We start from the raw sequence: 20,753 nt of genomic DNA on the forward strand, positions 1-20,753 counted from the left end.
AAAAAGTTATGGAATGTTGAAATGCCATTGCAATTTAAGATACTAACTTCTTCTGTTAAGCACTAGATTGTTCAGACTCTTTATTCCTGGAGAGGAGACGTAAGCTAACCTTGATAAACAGAAAGAAGAAGTGGGATATAATTTAAATTTAAAATGGGTAGTATTCATTAATTTGCCTGTCTCAAGACCACTCGTTAAGATGATTTGGGTGTGTAAGAAAAAATGTTATTTCATCTAAGTCTTGAATGGCTTCTTCTAAGTAATCAAGTTAACTAAGTTCCATGACCTGGAAAAAAAAATTAAGATTACTTACCTCTGCCCATTATAAAAAGATTTTATGTTACCCATGATCCCTAAACAGGAATTATCAACCCTTAAAGGAAATTCCCTTGCTCATCTATAAACTGTTTTCGTTATATATGATACTCTAATGATATGGGGAATAATATACTTTGTTCTTAACTTACTGTTCTCTAAGGTATATTAACTCTGTTGAAAGCTCTCCACAGAGAGATAACCATTATTGACTGCTTGTTTTTGTTTTTGTTTCATTCACCTTTTCCTTTTTTTATTAATACATGTATTTTGCTTTTCTTTCATCATGATAAGAACCTCATGTGACAAAAATAATATAGGTTTGATCCCTGAATTAGCATTTTGAGAAACAATTATTAAGATTGGGCCTATTTCATCATAGAATCATAGAATATCAGGGTTGGAAGGGACCTCAGGAGGTCATCTAGTCCAACCCCCTGCTCAAAGCAGGACCAATCCCCAATTAAATCATCCCAGCCAGGGCTTTGTCAAGCCTGACCTTAAAAACTTCTAAGGAAGGAGATTCTACCACCTCCCTAGGTAACGCATTCCAGTGTTTCACCACCCTCCTAGTGACAAAGTTTTTCCTAATATCCAACCTAAACCTCCCCCACTGCAACTTGAGACCATTACTCCTTGTCCTGTCCTCTTCTACCACTGAAAAGAGTCTAGAACCATCCTCTCTGGAACCACCTCTCAGGTAGTTGAAAGCAGCTATCAAATCCCCCCTCATTCTTCTCTTCCGCAGACTAAACAATCCCAGTTCCCTCAGCCTCTCCTCATAAGTCATGTGTTCCAGACCCCTAATCGTTTTTGTTGCCCTTCGCTGGACTCTCTCCAATTTATCCACATCCTTCTTGTAGTGTGGGGCCCAAAACTGGACACAGTACTCCAGATGAGGCCTCACCGATGTCGAATAGAGGGGAACGATCACGTCCCTCGATCTGCTCGCTATGCCCCTACTTATACATCCCAAAATGCCATTGGCCTTCTTGGCAACAAGGGCACACTGCTGACTGATATCCAGCTTCTCATCCACTGTCACCCCTAGTTCCTTTTACGCAGAACTGCTGCCTAGCCATTCAGTCCCTAGTCTGTAGCGGTGCATTTCCTTTCTCTCTAGATTATATTTTTTTTAGTAATTTCAGGGATAAAATTATTTGGTGCGCATCACCTACATATACTCTTTTGCACCCCAAAACCCATTCCATAATTTTACCCAGGATTGATGTCAGACTTACTGCCCTCCTGTTACCTGGGTCATTCCAGTTACTCCTTTTTAAACATTAGTTTTTCACCAATCCTCTGGAACATCCCCAGAGTTTAATTTGTTAAAAATCAACAATAGTCATCCAGTGAACATTCTCAGCCAATTCTTTTAATAGCCTTGGATGCCAGTTATCCAGTCCTTGTGATTGACAAATATTTAACTGTAATAGCTGCTGTTTAACATCCTTGCTAATTACTGATCGAATAGGAAGTATTTCCTAATAACTGTAAGATATGACAGGTTTCAGAGTAACAGCTGTGTTAGTCTGTATTCGCAAAAAGAAAAGGAGTACTTGTGGCAGCTTAGAGACTAACCAATTTATTTGAGCATAAGCTTTCGTGAGCTACAGCTCACTTCATCAGATGCATTCAGTGGAAAATACAGTGAGGAGATTTATATACACACAAAACATGAAAAAAATGGGTGTTATCATACACACTGCAAGGAGAGTGATCACTTAAGATGAGCTATTACCGGCAGGAGAGTGGGGGGAGAGGAGGGAAGAAAAACCTTTTCTAGTGATAATCAAGGTGGGCCATTTCCATCAGTTAAAAGAAACGTCTGAGGAGCAGTGGGGGGTGGGGGTGGAGAATAAACATGGGGAAATAGTTTTACTTTGTGTAATGAACACATCCACTCCCAGTCTCTAGTCAAGCCTAAGTTAATTTATCCAGTTTGCAAATTAATTCCAATTCAGCACTCTCTCGTTAGAGTCTGTTTTTGAAGTTTTTTTGTTGAAGAATTGCAACTTTTAGGTCTGTAATTGAGTGACCAGAGATTGAAGTGTTCTCCAACTGGTTTTGAATGTTATAATTCTTGACGTCTGATTTGTGTCCATTTATTCTTTTACGTAGAGACTGTCCAGTTTGACCAATGTACATCGCAGAGGGGCATTGCTGGCACATGATGGCATATATCACATTGGTAGATGTGCAGGTGAACGAGCCTCTGATAGTGTGGCTGATGTGATTAGGCCCTATCATGGTGTCCCCTGAATAGATATGTGGACACAGTTGGCAACGGGCTTTGTTGCAAGGATAGGTTCCTGGGGTAGTGGTTCTGTTGTGTGGTGTGTGGTTGCTGGTGAGTATTTGCTTCAGGTTGGGGGGCTGTCTGTAGGCAAGGAATGGCCTGTCTCCCAAGATTTGTGAGAGTGATGGGTCGTCCTTCAGGATAGGTTGTAGATCCTTGATGATGCGTTGGAGAGGTTTTAGTTGGGGGCTGAAGGTGATGGCTAGTGGCGTTCTGTTATTATCTTTGTTGGGCCCGTCCTGTAGTAGGTGACTTCTGAGTACTCTTCTGACTCTGTCAATTTGTTTCTTCACTTCTGCAGGTGGGTATTGTAAGAATGCTTGATAGAGATCTTGTAGGTGTTTGTCTCTGTCTGAGGGGTCGGAGCAAATGCAGTTGTATCGTAGAGCTTGGCTGTAGACAATGGATCGTGTGGTGTGGTCTGGGTGAAAGCTGGGGGTATATAGGTAGGAATAGCGGTCAGTAGGTTTCCGGTATAGGGTGGTGTTTATGTAACCATCACTTATTAGCACTGTAGTGTCCAGGAAGTGGATCTCTTGTGTGGACTGGTCCAGGCTGAGGTTGATGGTGGGATGGAAATTGTTGAAATCATGGTGGAATTCCTCAAGGGCTTCTTTTCCATGATGAAGATGTCATCAATATAGCGCAAGTAGAGTAGGGGCGTTACGCGACGAGAGCTGAGGAAGTGTTCTTCTAAGTCAGCCATAAAAATGTTGGCATACTGTGGGGCAATGCTGGTACCCATAGCAGTGCCGCTGATTTGAAGGTATACTTTGTCCCCAAATGTGAAATAGTTATGGGTGAGGACAAAGTCACAATGTTCAGCCACCAGGTTTGCCGTGACATTATCAGGGATACTGTTCCTGATGGCTTGTAGTCCCTCTTTGCATGGAATGTTGGTGTAGAGGTCTTCTACATCCATAGTGGCCAGGATGGTGTTTTCAGGAAGATCACTTATGGATTGTAGTTTCCTCAGGAAGTCAGTGGTGTCTCAAAGATAGCTGGGAGTGCTGGTAGTGTATGACCTGAGGAGGGAGTCTGCATAGCCAGACAATCCTGCTGTCAGGGTGCTAATGCCTGAAATGATGGGGCATCCAGGATTTCCAGGTTTATGGATCTTGGGTAGCAGATAGTATGCCCCAGGTTGGGGTTCCAGGGGTGTGTCTGTGCAGATTTGTTCTTGTGCTTTTTCAGGGAATTTTTTGAGCAAATGATGTAGTTTCTTTTGGTAATACTCAGTGGGATCAGAGGGTAATGGCTTGTAGAAAGTGGTGTTGGAGAGCTGCCTAGCAGCTTCTTGTTCATTTTCCGACCTATTCATGATGACGACAGCACCTCCTTTGTCAGCCTTTTTGATTATGATGTGAAAGTTGTTTCTGAGGCTGTGGATGGCATTGTGTTCTGCACGGCTGAGGTTATGGGGCAAGTGATGCTGCTTTTCCACAATTTCAGCCCGTGAACGTCAGCATAAGCACTCTATGTAGAAGTCCAGTCTGTTGTTTCGACCTTCAGGAGGAGTCCATCTAGAATCCTTCTTTTTGTAGTGTTGGTAGGAAGGTCTCTGTGGATTAGAATGTTGTTCAGAGGTGTGTTGGAAATATTCCTTGAGTCGGAGACATCGAAAATAGGATTCTAGGTCACCACAAAACTGTATCATGTTCGTGGGGTTGGAGGGGTAGAAGGAGAGGCTCCGAGATAGGACAGATTCTTCTGCTGGGCTAAGAGTATAGTTGAATAGATTGACAATATTGCTGGATGGGTTAAGGGAACCATTGCTGTGGCCTCTTGTGGCATGTAGTAGTTTAGATAGTTTAGTGTCCTTTTCCTTTTATAGAGAAGCCAAGTGTGTTTTGTAAATGGCTTGTCTAGTTTTTGTAAAGTCCAGCCACAAGGAAGTTTGTGTGGAAGGTTGGTTTTTTATGAGAGTATCCAGTTTTGAGAGCTCATTCTTAATCTTTCCCTGTTTGCTGTAGAGGATGTTGATCAGGTGGTTCCGCAGTTTCTTTGAGAGAGTGTGGCTGTCACGGAGTTCCCGGGCTATGCTCTGGAACTGCTCCCCATGAAGCCAGTCAGGACTCTGGGGAAGTCTCCTTTCTGTGAGCAGACTGTCTGCAGGACACACAGCTCACACAGCTTCCACCTTCCTGGGTCTGACCTTGGAGCATTCAGCATCCTCTGCCCCTCCATGTGCTTCCCACAGCGAGTCCGCCCAGGCGGGGTCCTGTGGAAGCCAGAGGGTCCTGCACCCCAACTTCGCAGTCAGACATGACTCTCAGCCATCCAGTAAAACAGAAGGTTTATTAGACGATGGGAACATGATCTAACACAGAGCTTATAGGTGCAGAGAACAGGACCCGTCAGCTGGGTCCATTTTGGGGGGCAGTGAGTCAGACAACCACGTCTGCACTTCACTCCTCGTCCCCAGCCAGCCCCAAACTGAAACTCTCTCCAGCCCCGCCCTGTTCTGGGCTTTGTCCCTTTACCGGGCCAGGAGGTCACCTGATCCCTTTGTTCTCCAACCCTTTAGCTCTCACCTTGCAGGGGGGAAGGGCCCTGGACATCAATTGCCAGGAGACCGAGTGTTGGCCATTCTCTGTGTCCAGACCCCTGCACACACCTGCCCTCTAGGGCTCTGCAACGATCATACACCCTTCTCCCACCCCTAGATACTTAAGAACTGCATAGGGGAAACTGAGGCACCCCCACACTATTCAGAGGAAACATTAAAAACAATCCTGCTTCATCACATCTCTCCCCCCTTTGAGACTGAACTGAGTGAGGTCACTTTAGCCAGTGACCTGGGGAAGTTCAAACCCATAAATGTCCCCATGGATGCCCCAGCATCTCTCCCATTCCTTGGTGGGAGTTATACCAGGCCCTTCCAGTTTTATGCCCTTCCAGTTTATGCCCTCCCTTAGGTCGGGGTTGGTCGATAGCACTCGCATGCCACATGTGGGAGGTTTACACAGCCTGTGTCCTTTTGCCACCCCAAAACCCCTGGGGGTCAAACTGGGATCGGGTCTTCTCCCAGCGCTCCAGTCTGGAGGGCTGCAATTCGGGCTCTCTTGGTTAAGAGCCCCCATCTTGACCTGGGCCACATACTGTTCACTTACAGAACTAGCATGGAGACATTCCTTTCTCAACAACCTTGTCTCCTCAACAAGCTGGCCAAACACAGCCACTTAGTTATTGGACTGTTTAAGTTTCTTAACAGCTTTCACTCCATCTGAGACCTTCTCAAAGCTATCCACACTGGACCTTTCAACAGGAAAGACAGTGGATCCATTCACAACAGAGAATTTCTGGCTGTTAGGAACTGAAACTTTCTTGATTAAATCACTTTCACACCCTTCAGTTGCAGTAAACTGCTTGCAAAGACTCCATGAGGATTCCTTTCCCTAGGGGCTTTTCTATGCAACAATTCACCCTTCACAGAAATTCTGCCCTTACCCTCTTTACCTAGCGCTTGCTCTAGAGGAACACTTTCCTGGCAACAACAGACTCTTTCTGGGTCTCACTTACATCCAGAATCACTTCTGGCCCATCAGGCGGATTCCTACACAATCCCCTTTCAGGCAAACTGACAGACTTCCTAGATAAAAGGTTAGAAGCATTCTCCTTCCCTTTGCCACACACAAGTTCAGGAATCTTTTCCTTCTTGCTACAGGTTTCCACACCCTCAGTAGGTAACACAATCAAATCACCTTTCTGCTCTTCTTGTGCCCTGGCTAGGATCTCACCCTGATTAGACAGAGTTGCTACACCCTTTCCTAACAGCACACTAGCAACGGGCAAAATACAAGCACCAGAATTGTCTGGTCTCTGGGATTTTACATAGACACTAACTGGATGCGACCTAGTTACAGGGCCATTCTCCCTACCAGACACAAACTTAGGACCTGGGCTTTAGCTGGGCTTTAGCTGAATCCAGAACCGACTCTGAGACAACTGCACCATTCTCAACCATCACAGGCTGAAAGGCCCCTTCTGTCTGCTCCACAGACAAAGAAGAGCAGGACACACTTTCTCCTTTCCCAGACACACGGCTTGGGATCTCATTCCCCTTGTCCCAGCACACAGGGCTGTTCACAGACAACTGCTTGGAGATCAGAGTAGCTCCCTCCACAGGCAAGTCAATACCCCTGACAGACACAGGCACATTTCCTTCACTGTCACACTTCTCCACCCAGCTAACAGGTAAGGTACAGGGACACTCATCTTCCACTCTCCTCACCTTCCCACACTGCTGACTAGACAAAGCCATCAGCTCACAAGGCTGCCTAGGCTCATCCAAACTTTCCTTACCAAGCACCTTGACATTCCCACTGGGGGTCCAAGGGGCCTGACCCCAGGAAACTCCACACAGACATATAGGTTGGGGTCAGGAGTGGGAGCCTGTCCACCTCCCCACCCATCTGGCTGACGGAGTCTATGGCCTTGGGACTCAGCAAGGGAGCTAGATGCCGGGGCTTTTCCGCAGGGTTCCCCGGTTCAAATCTCCAGCCTGCTCAAAGATATGACTATATCATCCTGCTTTATCAGTTACAGAACAGAAATATTTATTGATTATTTCTGTTTTTTCCCCCTGCATATTGCTTGATGGTGTCACTGGACCTAGATTAATTTATATAGGATTTAAATTGTTTCCCATAAGGGCTTTCTGTCACCTCAGGGACAAGGCCCAAATGTTAAAGGACATAACACCATGTTATGACTACTATGAATGTTTATGTAAACTCAGAAAAACCTGCATTTTAAACTTTAACTTGCTTTAATTTTCTCTGTCAGTTTATTCTATACTATATTTTGGAAAATGAACATAGCCTTGGTTGTTATGATTGGTGATTTGTATAGAATATTTGATGCGAGTTTTTAATTGCCAATTGTATACTGCAACTAGTAAACACCATTTTGTCTAAAAGGCAACTAAATCAGAGTGTCTTAGCACAGAACAGGACACCTATCTTGTCTAAAACATCATTTTTAGACCTATTTTGTCTAAAACATCATTTCGCAAAGAGATTGTTTTATCTAAAACAGTAGACCTTGCAAAAGAGTAAGATCCTGAGATCAAGAGGGTGTTAAGACCAAAGAGGAACCATGAGTGGGGATGTGTTATCAGAATCATAAGACAAGGTAGTAAAATGGATTCTTTTGTAATTACTTTTAAATCTTCCTCCTGGAAATCTTAAGAAAAACATTGATAGTTGAGAAATATTTTGTATTAAACCCTTTATTCATTTCCTGAATGTTCAGACAGCAAGCCATTGTACAATGCATACATTCAAATATGTTAGCTAAATGCAAAGCTTCTAATGTAATTTCCTAATACCATTGCTACATAAATGGTAAAAATGCTTTATGTTCCAAAATGGAATCTAATGACCTTCCTAAACTAACTACTAATGTGAAGAAGCCATTTAAATATAGAATATATTAGGGAATTAATTAGCTATCTGGCAAACTCAAACAATTCCTCACCCAACTCAGAAAGACAAAAAGAATAATTTCTTCAAAAGTTGTTGCGGAAACAACTTTTAAAATAACTATTTAAGGTAAAAACTGTCTTTAAAAATACTTAATTTTAAGAAAGACTGTTTTGAAAACTAAAATCTCTTTAGACTTTTTTTTTTTTTTTTTGCAATAAAAGTTCAATTCCTGTTTAACACTGATTAAACTGAGCACATATCGTGGAAAAGAAGACTGAATAAAAAGAAACAGTTAAAACTAACCTTAAAACTTATATGAGATTTTCCTGCCCCAGAAGAACAAAGACAATTAGAAGTGTGTTGCATATTCATTAAACAGACTGCCTATTCTGGAGCTGAAGATGTCACCAAAACCAAACCCCGAAGGGATGGAGCTAATGAAAGGATGACAGTAGCCAGCTTGACGCTAAGCAAGCCTGAAAAATATGTTTTCCTATAATTTCATGAAAATAGAAAGAATCATATAAAACACTCTCTCACACACACTCCCTGCTACCCCACATAGACACGCAGTACTCATCAACTTGTCCTGTCTATTTCTATAAGTAAGCTGCCACAGACAGCTAAGAAGAAAAAAGACACTATCAACAGAGAAATCTCAAGAAAATTAACCCAAGGATGACATCCCCAAAACATGGATTGGGGAGAGGAAATTAACTAAAACACTAACAATGGATTAGGTTTTAAATCTATTGTAGAAATTTTATTGGGATAGGGAAATGCTCTTTTAACTTAATATATTAATAGTTTCTCTCATTAATCACCAGATGGTTATATCATATATTCCTGGAAAAACAGCAGGGACTAAACACTGATAAACAAAAAAAGTGGGATTTAATTGGGTTTAAAATTCATAATATTTTCTAATTAGCCTGTCTTTAGACAGCTCTTTAAATGTCTTCTTTTAAATAACTGGTTTAAATATTTTCTTTGATTCCACAGGATTGAGTTAAGATTGTTTACATTGCCCATTAATAAAATGCATAGGTTATTTATGATAACCTGGCATGATCCACTTGTCCATAATATTATTTTGCACATCCATAAACAGTTTTTACTTACTAAGACTGGACTCACAATATTGTTGGGAAATAATGTCTTGTATGAACCAAGAGAAAAGAGCCCCGCTAAAGGCAGGCTCACTCTCAAAGATGTAATATCTGTTAAATCAAAGAGGCATACAGAATAGGCTGAAGTGAAAGTACCAGATTAATTTGTGTTGTGTTATTTAGTTTAATATTTCCTCTTCTTTTTTGAAGACTAAAATAGCCCTTATTAATCATTGTGATTATTTTGCTTAGTTTTAATTGTGGAGCCTGTTAAGATATGTGTGATGGGGCATCCACCCCACACTGGTATATAAGGGGTTAACAGAGGCCTAGGGAGACTTTGTGGAGAAGCATTCAATAGGAGAGAGGCTGTAAGCAACAGCCAATCCAGGCCTAGCAGGTTCATATAACAAGAGCCACAGGGGAGAGCAGGGTCAGTTGCTGCCTGGAGCTCAAAAAGGGAGGACTGGGTTCTTAGCAGGAATGGAAGTTAGCACCATGGAGAGAGCAGCTTCTGGCAGATGGTGAGAGGTGGGAGGGGATGAGAGGGAGATCCTGGCTGGCTTTTAGGACTGACATGCTGAGGCCCTGAGGTAAGGGTGAAGTACGTGCTGGGGCATCAGGAAAGTGGACCAGGAAAATGTACTGAGAAGTTGGAGGGGATGCAGCACGTGGCTGCCATCTACAGGGTCCCTGGGTTGGGACCTAGAGTAGTAGGCAGACCTGGGTCGCCCCCCAACTCACCATTGAGAAATTGGCAGCAGGGGAGTACAGATGGTGTCACAACTGGAGGGCTGTGTCATGAAGAGAATGCTGTGGTTGCTGGAGTGACAGAGGTCAGAGAATAGACATGACAGTGGGCTAGGCACCATGGGGAGAGGGCATACCAACCTGCAGAGCTAATCCCCAAGATGGCCAGTAGGAGGCGCCAAAGTGGTGAGTGGAGCACCACTGCAGTATGGAAAATAATTTTGTGACTAAAACAGTGGGAGTCACATCCCTAAGTTGGCACTAAGAGAAACAATTCGTAAGAGCTAGCCTACCATTTCATTTCTCTAGACTAAATAATATTGGGGATAAAATTACTTCTCACTCAGCAATATGCACACACACACACACGTCTCTTAACTCAGATATTGTTAACCAAATAAAATAATATTTTACATGATTATCAAACTGTGGGGTTTTAATGCATCTAATTAATCATTCTTAAACTGCACCCAATTATGATTCAAATTTTCATGATTAAATGTTTCCGCTGGCTCCGTTTTTCAGCTTTGGGAAATGGGCCCTCTTTACCCACCAACTATGTATATATTATTGGTTAGGACTATATTAAGAATATAATAACGGTCATACTAGGTCAGACCAATGGTTCATCTGCCCCTGTATCCTGTCTCCAATAGTGGCTAGTGCCAGAGGCTTCAAGGAAAATGAACTGAACAGAACAGAGCAAATTTGAGCGATCCATCCCCTGTCATCCAGCGCTAGCTTCTGGCAGTTGCTGCTGGTTAGGGCTCAGCTGGAGTACTACGTCCAATTTTGGTCAACAACCTATAGAAGGAAAGTAGAGAAACTGGAAAGGATCCAGAGGCAAGCAATAAAGATGATCACATGGATAGAATGCAAAGGCTAAAGTGTATGTTTAGTTTGGAAAAGAGGTGATTAAGGGGGGGATATGATAGTAGTCTTCAAATACTTGGAAGGCTGCAATAACAAAGAGAAAAGTTGTTCTCTTTTGCCAGAGAGGGCAGGACAAAAGACAATGAGTCCAAACTACAGCATAGCAGATTTAGATTAAATCTCAGGAAAAACTTCCTCATTGTAAGAACAGCAGGAAAATGGAACAAACTGCCTAGGGATGTTGTAACAGCTTGTCATAAATATAAAGGGAAGGGTAAACCCCTTTGAAATCTCTCCTGGCCAGGGGAAAGCTCCTCTCACCTGTAAAGGGTTAAGAAGCTAAAGGTAACCTCGCTGGCACCTGACCAAAATGACCAATGAGGAGACAAGATACTTTCAAAAGCTGGGAGGAGGGAGAGAAACAAAGGGTCTGTGTGTCTGTCTGTGTGCTGGTTTCTGCCGGGGGTAGACCAGGAATGGAGTCTTAGAACTTTTAGTAAGTAATCTACCTAGGTATGTGTTAGATTATGATTTCTTTAAATGGCTGAGAAAAGAATTGTGCTGAATAGAATAACTATTTCTGTCTGTGTATCTTTTTTGTAACTTAAGGTTTTGCCTAGAGGGGTTCTCTATGTTTTTTAATCTAATTACCCTGTAAGATATCTACCATCCTGATTTTACAGGGGGGATTTCTTTATTTCTATTTTTATTAAAAGTCTTCTTGTAAGAAAACTGAATGCTTTTTCATTGTTCTCAGATCCAAGGGTTTGGGTCCGTGGTCACCTACGCAAATTGGTGAGGCTTTTTATCCAACATTTCCCAGGAAAGGGGGGGTGCAAGTGTTGGGAGGATTGTTCATTGTTCTTAAGATCCAAGGGTCTGGGTCTGTAGTCACCTAGGCAAATTGGTGAGGCTTTTTACCAAACCTTGTCCAGGAAGTGGGGTGCAAGGTTTTGGGAAGTATTTTGGGGGGAAAGACGCGTCCAAACAGCTCTTCCCCAGTAACCAGTATTAGTTTGGTGGTGGTAGCGGCCAATCCAAGGACAAAGGGTGGAATATTTTGTACCTTGGGAAAGTTTTGACCTAAGCTGGTAAAGATAAGCTTAGGAGGTTTTTCATGCAGGTCCCCACATCTGTACCCTAGAGTTCAGAGTGGGGGAGGAACCTTGACACAGCTCCTTCACTGGAGATTTTCAAAAGGAAGCTGGATAGCCACCTGTCTTGTCTTATACACAACAAATCTGCATGTTGGCAGGGAGCTTGAGGTTCCTTCTAACATGACCCTTGCAGTTCCTTCTAACACTATGATTCTATGACCGTCTTGGCTAATAGCCATTGATGGACCTATCCTCCATGAATTTATCTAATTCTGTTTTTATCCAGTTATATTTTTGGCCTTCACAACATCCACTAGCAATGAGTTCCACAAGGTCACTGTGCATTGTGTGAAGAAGTACTTACTCAAGTTAGTTTTAAACCTGCTGCCTATTAATGTCATTGCGTGACCCCTGGTTCTTGAATTATGTGAGCTAAATAATGCTTACCTATTCACTTTTAAACTCATAGACTTTAAGGTCATAAGGGACCCCCATGATCATCTACTTTGACCTCATGCACATTGCAGGCCACAGAACCTCACCCACCCACTCCTGTTATAGATCCATATCCTTTGGCTGTGTTACTGAAGTCTTCAAACCATGATTTAAAGACTTCAAGTTACAGAGAATCCACCATTTACACAAGTTTAAACCTGCAAGTGACCTATGCCCCATGCTGCAGAGGAAGGCAAAAAAACCCAGGATCTCTGCTAATCTGACCTGGGGGGAAATTCCTTCCCAAACCCAAATATGTCAGTCAGTTATACCCGGAGCATGTGGAAAAGACTCATCAGCCTGACACCTGGAAAATATTTTCTGTAGTAACGTAGAGCCCTCCTGTCAAGATTCCTTCCCCACTCTGAACTCTAGGGTACAGATGTGGGGACCTGCATGAAAACCTCCTCAGCTTACTTTTACCATCTTAGGTTAAAACTTCTCCAAGGTACAAAATTATTTTACCCTTGGATTTCCACTGCCACCACCAAACTTTATCTGGATTTACTGGGAAACGTAGTTTGGACACGTCTTTCCCCCCAAAATCCTCCCAACCCTTGCACCCCACTTCCTGAGGAAGGTTTGGTAAAAATCCTCACCAATTTGCATAGGTGACCACAGACCCAAACCCTTGGATCTTAGAACAATGAAAAAGCATTCAGTTTTCTTACAAGAAGACTTTTAATAGAAGTAAAGGAATCACCTCTGTAAAATCAGGATGGTAGATACCTTATAGGGTAATTAGATTCAAAACATAGAATTGGAATTCAAAACTCTAGGCAAAACCTTAAGTTACAAAAAAGACACAAACAGACAGGAATAGTCATTCTATTCAGCACAGCTCTTTTCTCAGCCATTTAAAGAAATCTTAATCTAACACATACCTAGCTAGATTACTTACTAAAAGTTCTAAGACTCCATTCCTGTTCTGTCCCCGGCAAAAGCAGCATACAGACAGACACAGACCCTTTGTTTTTCACCCTCCTCCCAGCTTTTGAAAGTATCTTGTCTCCTCATTGGTCATTTTGGTCAGGTGCCAGCAAGGTTACCTTTAGCTTCTTAACCCTTTACAGATAAGAGGATTTTTCCTCTGGCCAGGAGGGATTTTAAAGGGGTTTACCCTTCCCTTTATATTTATGACACCTCCCTATCTAATGTCCCATCACCAGCCATTGGAGAGATTTTCTGCTAGCAGTCGCAGATCAGCTACACACCATTGTAGGCAGTCTCATCATACCATCCCCTCCATAAACATATCAAGCTCAGTCTTGAAGCTAGTTAGGATTTTTGCCCCCCACTACTCCTCTTGGAAAACTGTTCCAGAACTTCACTCCTCTAATGGTTAGAAACCTTCATCTCATTTCAAGTCTAAACCTGCTAATGGCCAGTTTATATCCATTTGTTCTTCTGACCACCTTGGCTAGGTCAGGGAGAGCAATGCGGGCAACTATGGGGAGCCTGGGTCCCTCCACCTGCTCTGGGGAGGGCTCTTCAGGGCAGAGGCAGGGGGCTGCTTTCAGCCCTGTCCCACCCCGGCTCCCCAGCCCCTCTCTGGCTTCTGCCTTGGGCAGGGGCGGGGCCTCTGGGGGGAAGAGGTGGGGCAGGGGCAGGCACTTGGGGAGGAAAGGGAGGAGCCTTGGGAGGAAAAAGAGGGGGAGGGCCTCAGAAGGCAGGGCCTCAGAGGCCAACCCTCTGCACCTCCCTCCCCCTAACACATACTTTTGGGAAGGCTCCGACACTCTTGCTCCACGAGGAAGATTTCCTTGGTGCTCTATTCCTTGTAAGCTTTCTGATTTCTTTTAATCACCTGTTTGAGATGCTTGCTCATCCAGGTTGGTCTGCAACACTTCCATAGGGATTCCTCCCCTTGCTTGGGATGAAGGCTTCAGCTAGTTTCTGCAAATTTAACTCAAAGTAATTCCAAGCCTCGTCCACATTCAGATCATTGAGTTCTTTAGTGCAATCCACTTCCCTAACTAATTCCCTTAATTGTTTTAAAGTTAGTTCTTTTGAAATCAAAGACCCTTCTGGCAGATCTATTTTTGTTTATCCTTCCATTTAGTTTAAACTGAATTAGCTGATGATCACTCAAACCAAGGTTGCTCCCTACAATCAGTTCTTCTATGCGGTCTCCACCACTCACAAATACCAAATCTAAAATGGCATTGCCTCTTGTGGTTCAGCAACTATTTGGTGAAGAAATATGTCAGCTATCACATCCAGGGAAATCTGGGCCCTATTATTATTTGTAGCACTTGTCCTCCAATCAATATCTAGGAGGTTAAAATCTCCCAAAATCATACAATTCCTAGTAGTATTTATGTCATTACAAAAGTTAAAGAAGTGTCTGTCCAATTCCAAATCTGATCCTTGGGGTCTGTAGCGTACCCCAAGCACTATCCCAGGGGAACCTCCAGTAGCTTTTGTCCCCAAGTGATTTTGACCCAAACAGACTCTGTCTTATCCATTCCTTCACTTCTAATTTCTTTACAATCTACCTCATTATTAACATTCTATGCTACTTCACCATCTTTGCCTTTATTTGTGTCTTTCCTGAACAGCACATACTCTTCTATACCTGTACTCCAGTCGTGACTACTATTCTACCATGGTTCTGTTATCCCTATAATGTCTAGTTTCACTTCCTGCACCAGTAGTTCTAGTTTCTCCATTTTGTTACCCAGGTGCCTTACATTGGTGTACAAACATCTTATTTTTTGTGGTTTGGCTTTGCCCACATTCCTTGCTGAATTGTATACAGTCATTCTACTGCCAGCACTGCCTATCTGACTGTTAGTTTCATTGGTATCAGCACTATCTTTCCTCTTAATGTCCATTCTCCTACCCACTGGAGTTCCTTTCTTCATTGCTGTATCTTTTCAAACTTGATTTTCCTCCCTCTCAATGTTAGAATCAAACATTGTAATTACATGAGCATCTCCTCACCATCCCCCCTGCGTTTCTTGTCTATTTCCCTCACTACTCAAGTGGTGTCAATCCTATGAAAACAATGCTTCCCCATGGTCAAACATCCCAAAGCCCTCCTTATAGCACCATTGACTGCTATTCTAAATTAGGTCAACCACTGATTAAAGTTCTAAGTGGCAGCAAACTCTGCACTGGTGCCAATGAAGTAAACCTGTCAACTGATGCTAATTAAAATAAACATTTATTTGTGAGGGACTGCTGTGCAATTTAAATTCAAAATTCAAGTTAGAAATTATGCCTATCTTAAAAAAAATCTGCTGGTCCTTTTTTATTTTCTAACGTGATTTTGCTAACAATATTTTTCTTTAGAAAGTCTAAATTAGAGGCTGCAGCAAAGATAGGGAAGTGAGGTAATGCCATCCAAAACTATTTGGTCACTTTAGATAGAAGAGTTTGAATTGTAAAAAAATGAGTTCTGTAACCTAATTAAATTATTGGGAAGTCACATACAATAAACTACACACATAATTCATTTAATCTTTTAATGGCAGGGGAGCAGTTGGGTGCTGCTGCCTCCTGCAGAGAAGCCTCTGGTGCTCACAGTCAAACTTCTGCAGCCCTTTCAACTGTGGGGGCCAAGAACAGTGAGTTCCTGCAGAGGGAGGAAGATACTCTGGAGAGTGACCTGAGAGGACTCCAAGGGGGACCCCATGGCACAGATGGAGAAACAGAAAAGGGGGTAGGAAGTGACCCAGGGAACATGTGTAAGGATGCCCTAGGCCATGTATCTGGACCATTATTTTGAAGGGCCCTAGCTTGGAACCTGACGGGGCAGGGTAGGCCTGAGTTTTCCCACCCCATCCACTAACCCTTGTAATTTGGCAACTTGGCCATTAATTCTAGGTTCTAGGCAAGGCAGCCACTGACTCTCACCACTGAATGGCACAGTCCAGAGTATCACCACTAGGCCATACAGCCAGCCTTGGACTCACAACCCCCTTTGACAGTGATAAAGAACTTCTTAGTGATGAAACCGGGGATGGCAGCATCTCCTAGTGTATACAATTATGCTAGTAAGGTTAGTGAAGAAGGCCTAGGCTAACAGTATCTTCAAAAACTGAGACTGAGCAAGCCTGGATAGCCAGAATCTTTCTTAAGGCAAACAAGATCAGTACAGAATAGGAATTTACTCTGAGTGATTGTCTGAGAACAATCGAGAACTCTGCCAATGCCTTAAAACTTAGTTCATAAAGGTTAAACATACAAAGATATTCCTAGCACAAAGCTTTTCTTAAATCTAATTACTGTAATAAATAGTGATTTCTGGATTCTCAAAGGAACAACTGCCCTGCATGACACCCATGCATCATAAAATGTCTTAATGAAATTCAAAGAACAATGTTGGATAGCAAACATGTCCCTTCACTTGGATAAAGTATTTTTTTAATTTAACAAAGTGAATGCTATTTAAATTCAATAATTTGATTTCAGTTATGTGATAAGGTATATTTGGCTGGTGTAGGTGCAGAGTATTTAAATAAAATGAGGTGAATTTTTAAAGGTTTATGTGACTCACGTTGACTTTAATGAGTTTCTCTGAGATGAAACACAGTACAGTAACTCTGAAAATTTAACCCATTATTGACAGGTTTTTTTTTTCCTTTGCATATTTTGGTTATGGATAACAGCAATTTGTAAGACAGGAAGCCCCGACCGCCCCTAACAGAGCCTGGGTGCACGTGCAGACACACATGATCCAACTTTATTCACTACCTAGAGTTTCCTTTACTGTTAGGTCTGTAGTCCGTCAGTTCAACAATGACGTTTTCATGCTTTCTCTTTTTGTGGATTCTGGAGTGACTCTGAAGTCCAAAGCGTGATGTGCATGCTCGTGAGCAGGTCAGGCAGACAAAGTCATTGGTGAGTGTCTTGGCAGCTATAGCAGTGGTATGACACTTTTCCCTTGCAGCTAACAGTAGATTATTTCTGTCCTCTTCAAAGGCTTGGAAAGCTCCAGGTGTTGTGTGATGCCAGGCTGATCTATTTGACACAGACTTCTTGAGATCATCTGGTTTTATTGCACAAAAGCGTATGCTGTTCTTGATGCTGCCCTTGTACCACTTTCTGGGGCGGCCTTGATTCTGATGCCCTTGTGCCAGTTCTTCATAGAAAATATTTCTGGGGAGTTGATGTTCAAGCATCCTAATGATGTGTCCAAGCCACGTAGTTGGGCTTTTATCAGCATCGCCTCAATGCTTGTGGCATTTGACTTTTGGAGAACCTCCAGGTTGATAATTTTGTCTTGCCAGCAGATCCTCATAATGGCATGCAGAGACCACATATGGAAGGCCTCTAGCTGTTTGCTATGACGTTTGTCTGATGTCCAGGTTTCACAGCCATAGAGGAGAGATATGAGCACAGAAGCATTGTAAAGCTTTATTTTTGTTGAGAGGGTTATGTTGTGGGATTTCAGGACTTTGTAGTTTTCCCAGTGAGAGAGAAACTTTCTGTATCCTGTTCGTGATCACTTTCTCAAGAGATTCATCGTAGGAGATTTTGCTGCCGAGATAGGTAAAATTAACAACTTACTTTAGTTGGTTGCCACTAAAGGATACAGTAGGGGATACAGCATGGAGTGGTGAAGATAATTGATGCAACACCACAGTTTTCTCCAGGTTGATTGTGAGGCCAAACAATTGTGACGCTTTAGCAAAGCGATCTACGATGTACTGGAGATCTCCCTCAGTGTGCTAGGAGGGCACAATCATCCGCAAAGAGTGCTTCTCTTATAGTAGTTCTGTTACTATTGTTTTTGCTTTAAGCCTCATAAGATTGATTGTTAATTTAAATAACAATAAAAAAACTTTCTCACCAGAGGTTGTTCCACCTGTTTTTTTACAGTTCCTTCACACACGACTTAGAATCATAGGATTAGAAGGGACCGCATAGTTTAACCCCCTGCCAAGATATAGGATTTGTTGTGTCTAAACCATCCAAGACAGATATCTATCCAGCTTCCTTTTGAAAACCTCCAGTGAAGAAGCATCCACAATCTTCCGAAGCAGTCTATTCCATTGTCCTACTGTTTTTACAGCTAGGAAGTTTTTTTTTTCCTAAGATTTAATCTAAATCTGCTATACTGTAGTTTGAACCCACTTCTCTAATAGTTCCTTCCGCCTGTGATGGGAACCTCAAATCTATTTATATCCTAAGTTGAAGGTAAAAGATCCCACCTGATGTGGTTTCTAGATGAGTCAACAGTACAGTTTTACATCTTTTATACACAAAAAGAAAAGGAGTACTTGTGGCACCTTAGAGACTAACCAATTTATTTGAGCATGAGCTTTCGTGAGCTACAGCTCACTTCATCAGATGTTTACCGTGGAAACTGCAGCAGACTTTATATACACACAGAGAATATGAAACAATACCTCCTCCCACCCCACTGTCCTGCTGGTAATAGCTTATCTAAAGTGATCAACAGGTGGGCCATTTCCAGCACAAATCCAGACTAACACGGCTGTTCCTCTGAAACCTGTCATCTTTTATACAGAGTCATAGAATCTATAAACTTGTTATACAGCTGTAAAAATGTTATTGTTAGCTTGTGGTAGTCCACGAGAATTTTGGAACAATGTAGATACTTCCATATTGGACTGGATCAAACTCCCATTTTGTTTTGATAAGGAGAGTCACTAGTTCTAATTAACAGTTCATTGTTTCACACTAGTGCTCTAAAGTATGAAATAAGAGCTACCTGACGTTATTTCTCAGTTTTACACACATATTAATAGAAACATTAATATTTCTTCTCTGTTAATTCCAAATTCTGCACATAGCTTCAAATGGTCTGTTCCTCAGATGAAGAAACTATCTAGTTTAATAATCTTCCCTAATCCTATAAAATTTAAGGTCTCAATACAGCCTTTTTATTTGACAAGTTAATTAGAGGGCTTTTATCACAACTAAATATAAAGGTAAAAACAGAAAAGAATCTGATGACCACTTTACAGATATGTAAACCTGCAGTAGCTGAGGATAACTACTATTGTGCAAGAAGGATATATTAAATGATCATTTGATAACCTTGAAAAATGTCTTAATGGTTTACCTGCAAACTGATAATTTTAAGTTTACAACTTGAAAATAGGTATAATAATAGTCATTAAAAACAACAACAACCTAACTCTTTTCATTAGTAGATCTCAAAGTGCTTCATGATGTTTAATGTATTTATCCTCACAATACGCCTGTAAGGTAGGGAAGTACCATTATCCCCATTTTACTGATGATGGACTGAGGCACAGTGAGGCTATGGTGTTTAGGTGCCTTAGTCCCTTTGTGGGTCTAGCCTTAAGTGACTTGCCAAAAGTCAAACAGGAAGTCTGAGGTGGAGAATGGAATTGAATCCAGGTCTCCAAAGTCATAAATTAGTGCCTTAACCACTGGATCATCAAAATTTACCTACAATTACCACAGAGTGGAATGATATATCACTATTGTTTCCAACTTTATGTGAAGAGAGATGCTACCATATCTCAGATGTCACTGTGTAGCAACAGTGACTAATAGTGACACGTACAGTACTTTGAAGTGATAGATGATTCAATATATATTTCAAAAATTATTAATAGAGGTTGATGGTTCTGACAAATCCATTACAGTACACTGAAATTGCATTAGATCATGTTTTGCTAGTGTTGGATGAATAACTATTTGGAATAATAGAGGTGCTACAATAGCAAGAGTTGCTAAAATAGTCCAGCTGTTTGGAAACTGGACATTATCTGAATGAGGATAAGAAGGAAAGGAGGGAAATAAAGATGTATTTGTGCATGGATAGGAGTAGATCTGGGGGGAAGTAATGAACATTTAGAATCATACCACAAATCCAGGTTTGCAAAAACAGGTGTAACCCAAGCTGGGTTCCTTCTGGACGCAGATACCATGTACACAGGGATTAGAGCTGCATTCATCAATATCCTCCTCACAGTTCAAGCCTGCCCATCCTGTCAGGATAGAAAACAATGCTTACTCAAAAAAAACTTATAAATCCATACGTTGACCTTAGGTCGGGTAGCTACATAAAAGTAAACACAAATAGCCCTGGCATATATCTATGTACAGAGAGAGATTTGAATATGTGAACTGACTACATGATACTGTAGGGGAACTTAATGAAAAGTATGTATTTAGCAACAGGCAATATTATAAAAATGACCAAGGCATATAGATCTCACTGGTACTTTATTAAGAAGCTAATACTCTTAGGATGCTAAGGAAATACTAAATAATAATACCTACTCCTGCTGCCAGACGTCAGCAAGTGTGTAGCCAGAAGGAGAAGACCTGGCCACATCCCTGCTTCACTGAACTTACTGCTAGCAGTTAACTGAACCTCCAGCTCAAGGGTAAGCTATGTCTATATTGTTGGCCTGCCCCTGTGCCAGTTCAG

At 42.0% G+C, this 20,753-nt stretch overlaps 1 protein-coding gene across 1 annotated transcript in view; it reads right to left on the reverse strand.

Annotated features, from left to right (window-relative positions):
* Window positions 1-20,753, reverse strand: part of EYS (eyes shut homolog) — a 1,269,973-nt gene that overhangs the window by 645,366 nt on the left and 603,854 nt on the right. The window contains exon 20 of the mRNA XM_075126509.1: window positions 20,183-20,307. Within this exon, the coding sequence (XP_074982610.1) occupies window positions 20,183-20,307 (125 nt within the window). The remainder of the gene's footprint in view (window positions 1-20,182; window positions 20,308-20,753) is intronic.

Source organism: Caretta caretta, chromosome 3, assembly GCF_965140235.1.
Source record: "Caretta caretta isolate rCarCar2 chromosome 3, rCarCar1.hap1, whole genome shotgun sequence".
NCBI lineage: Eukaryota > Metazoa > Chordata > Testudines > Cheloniidae > Caretta > Caretta caretta.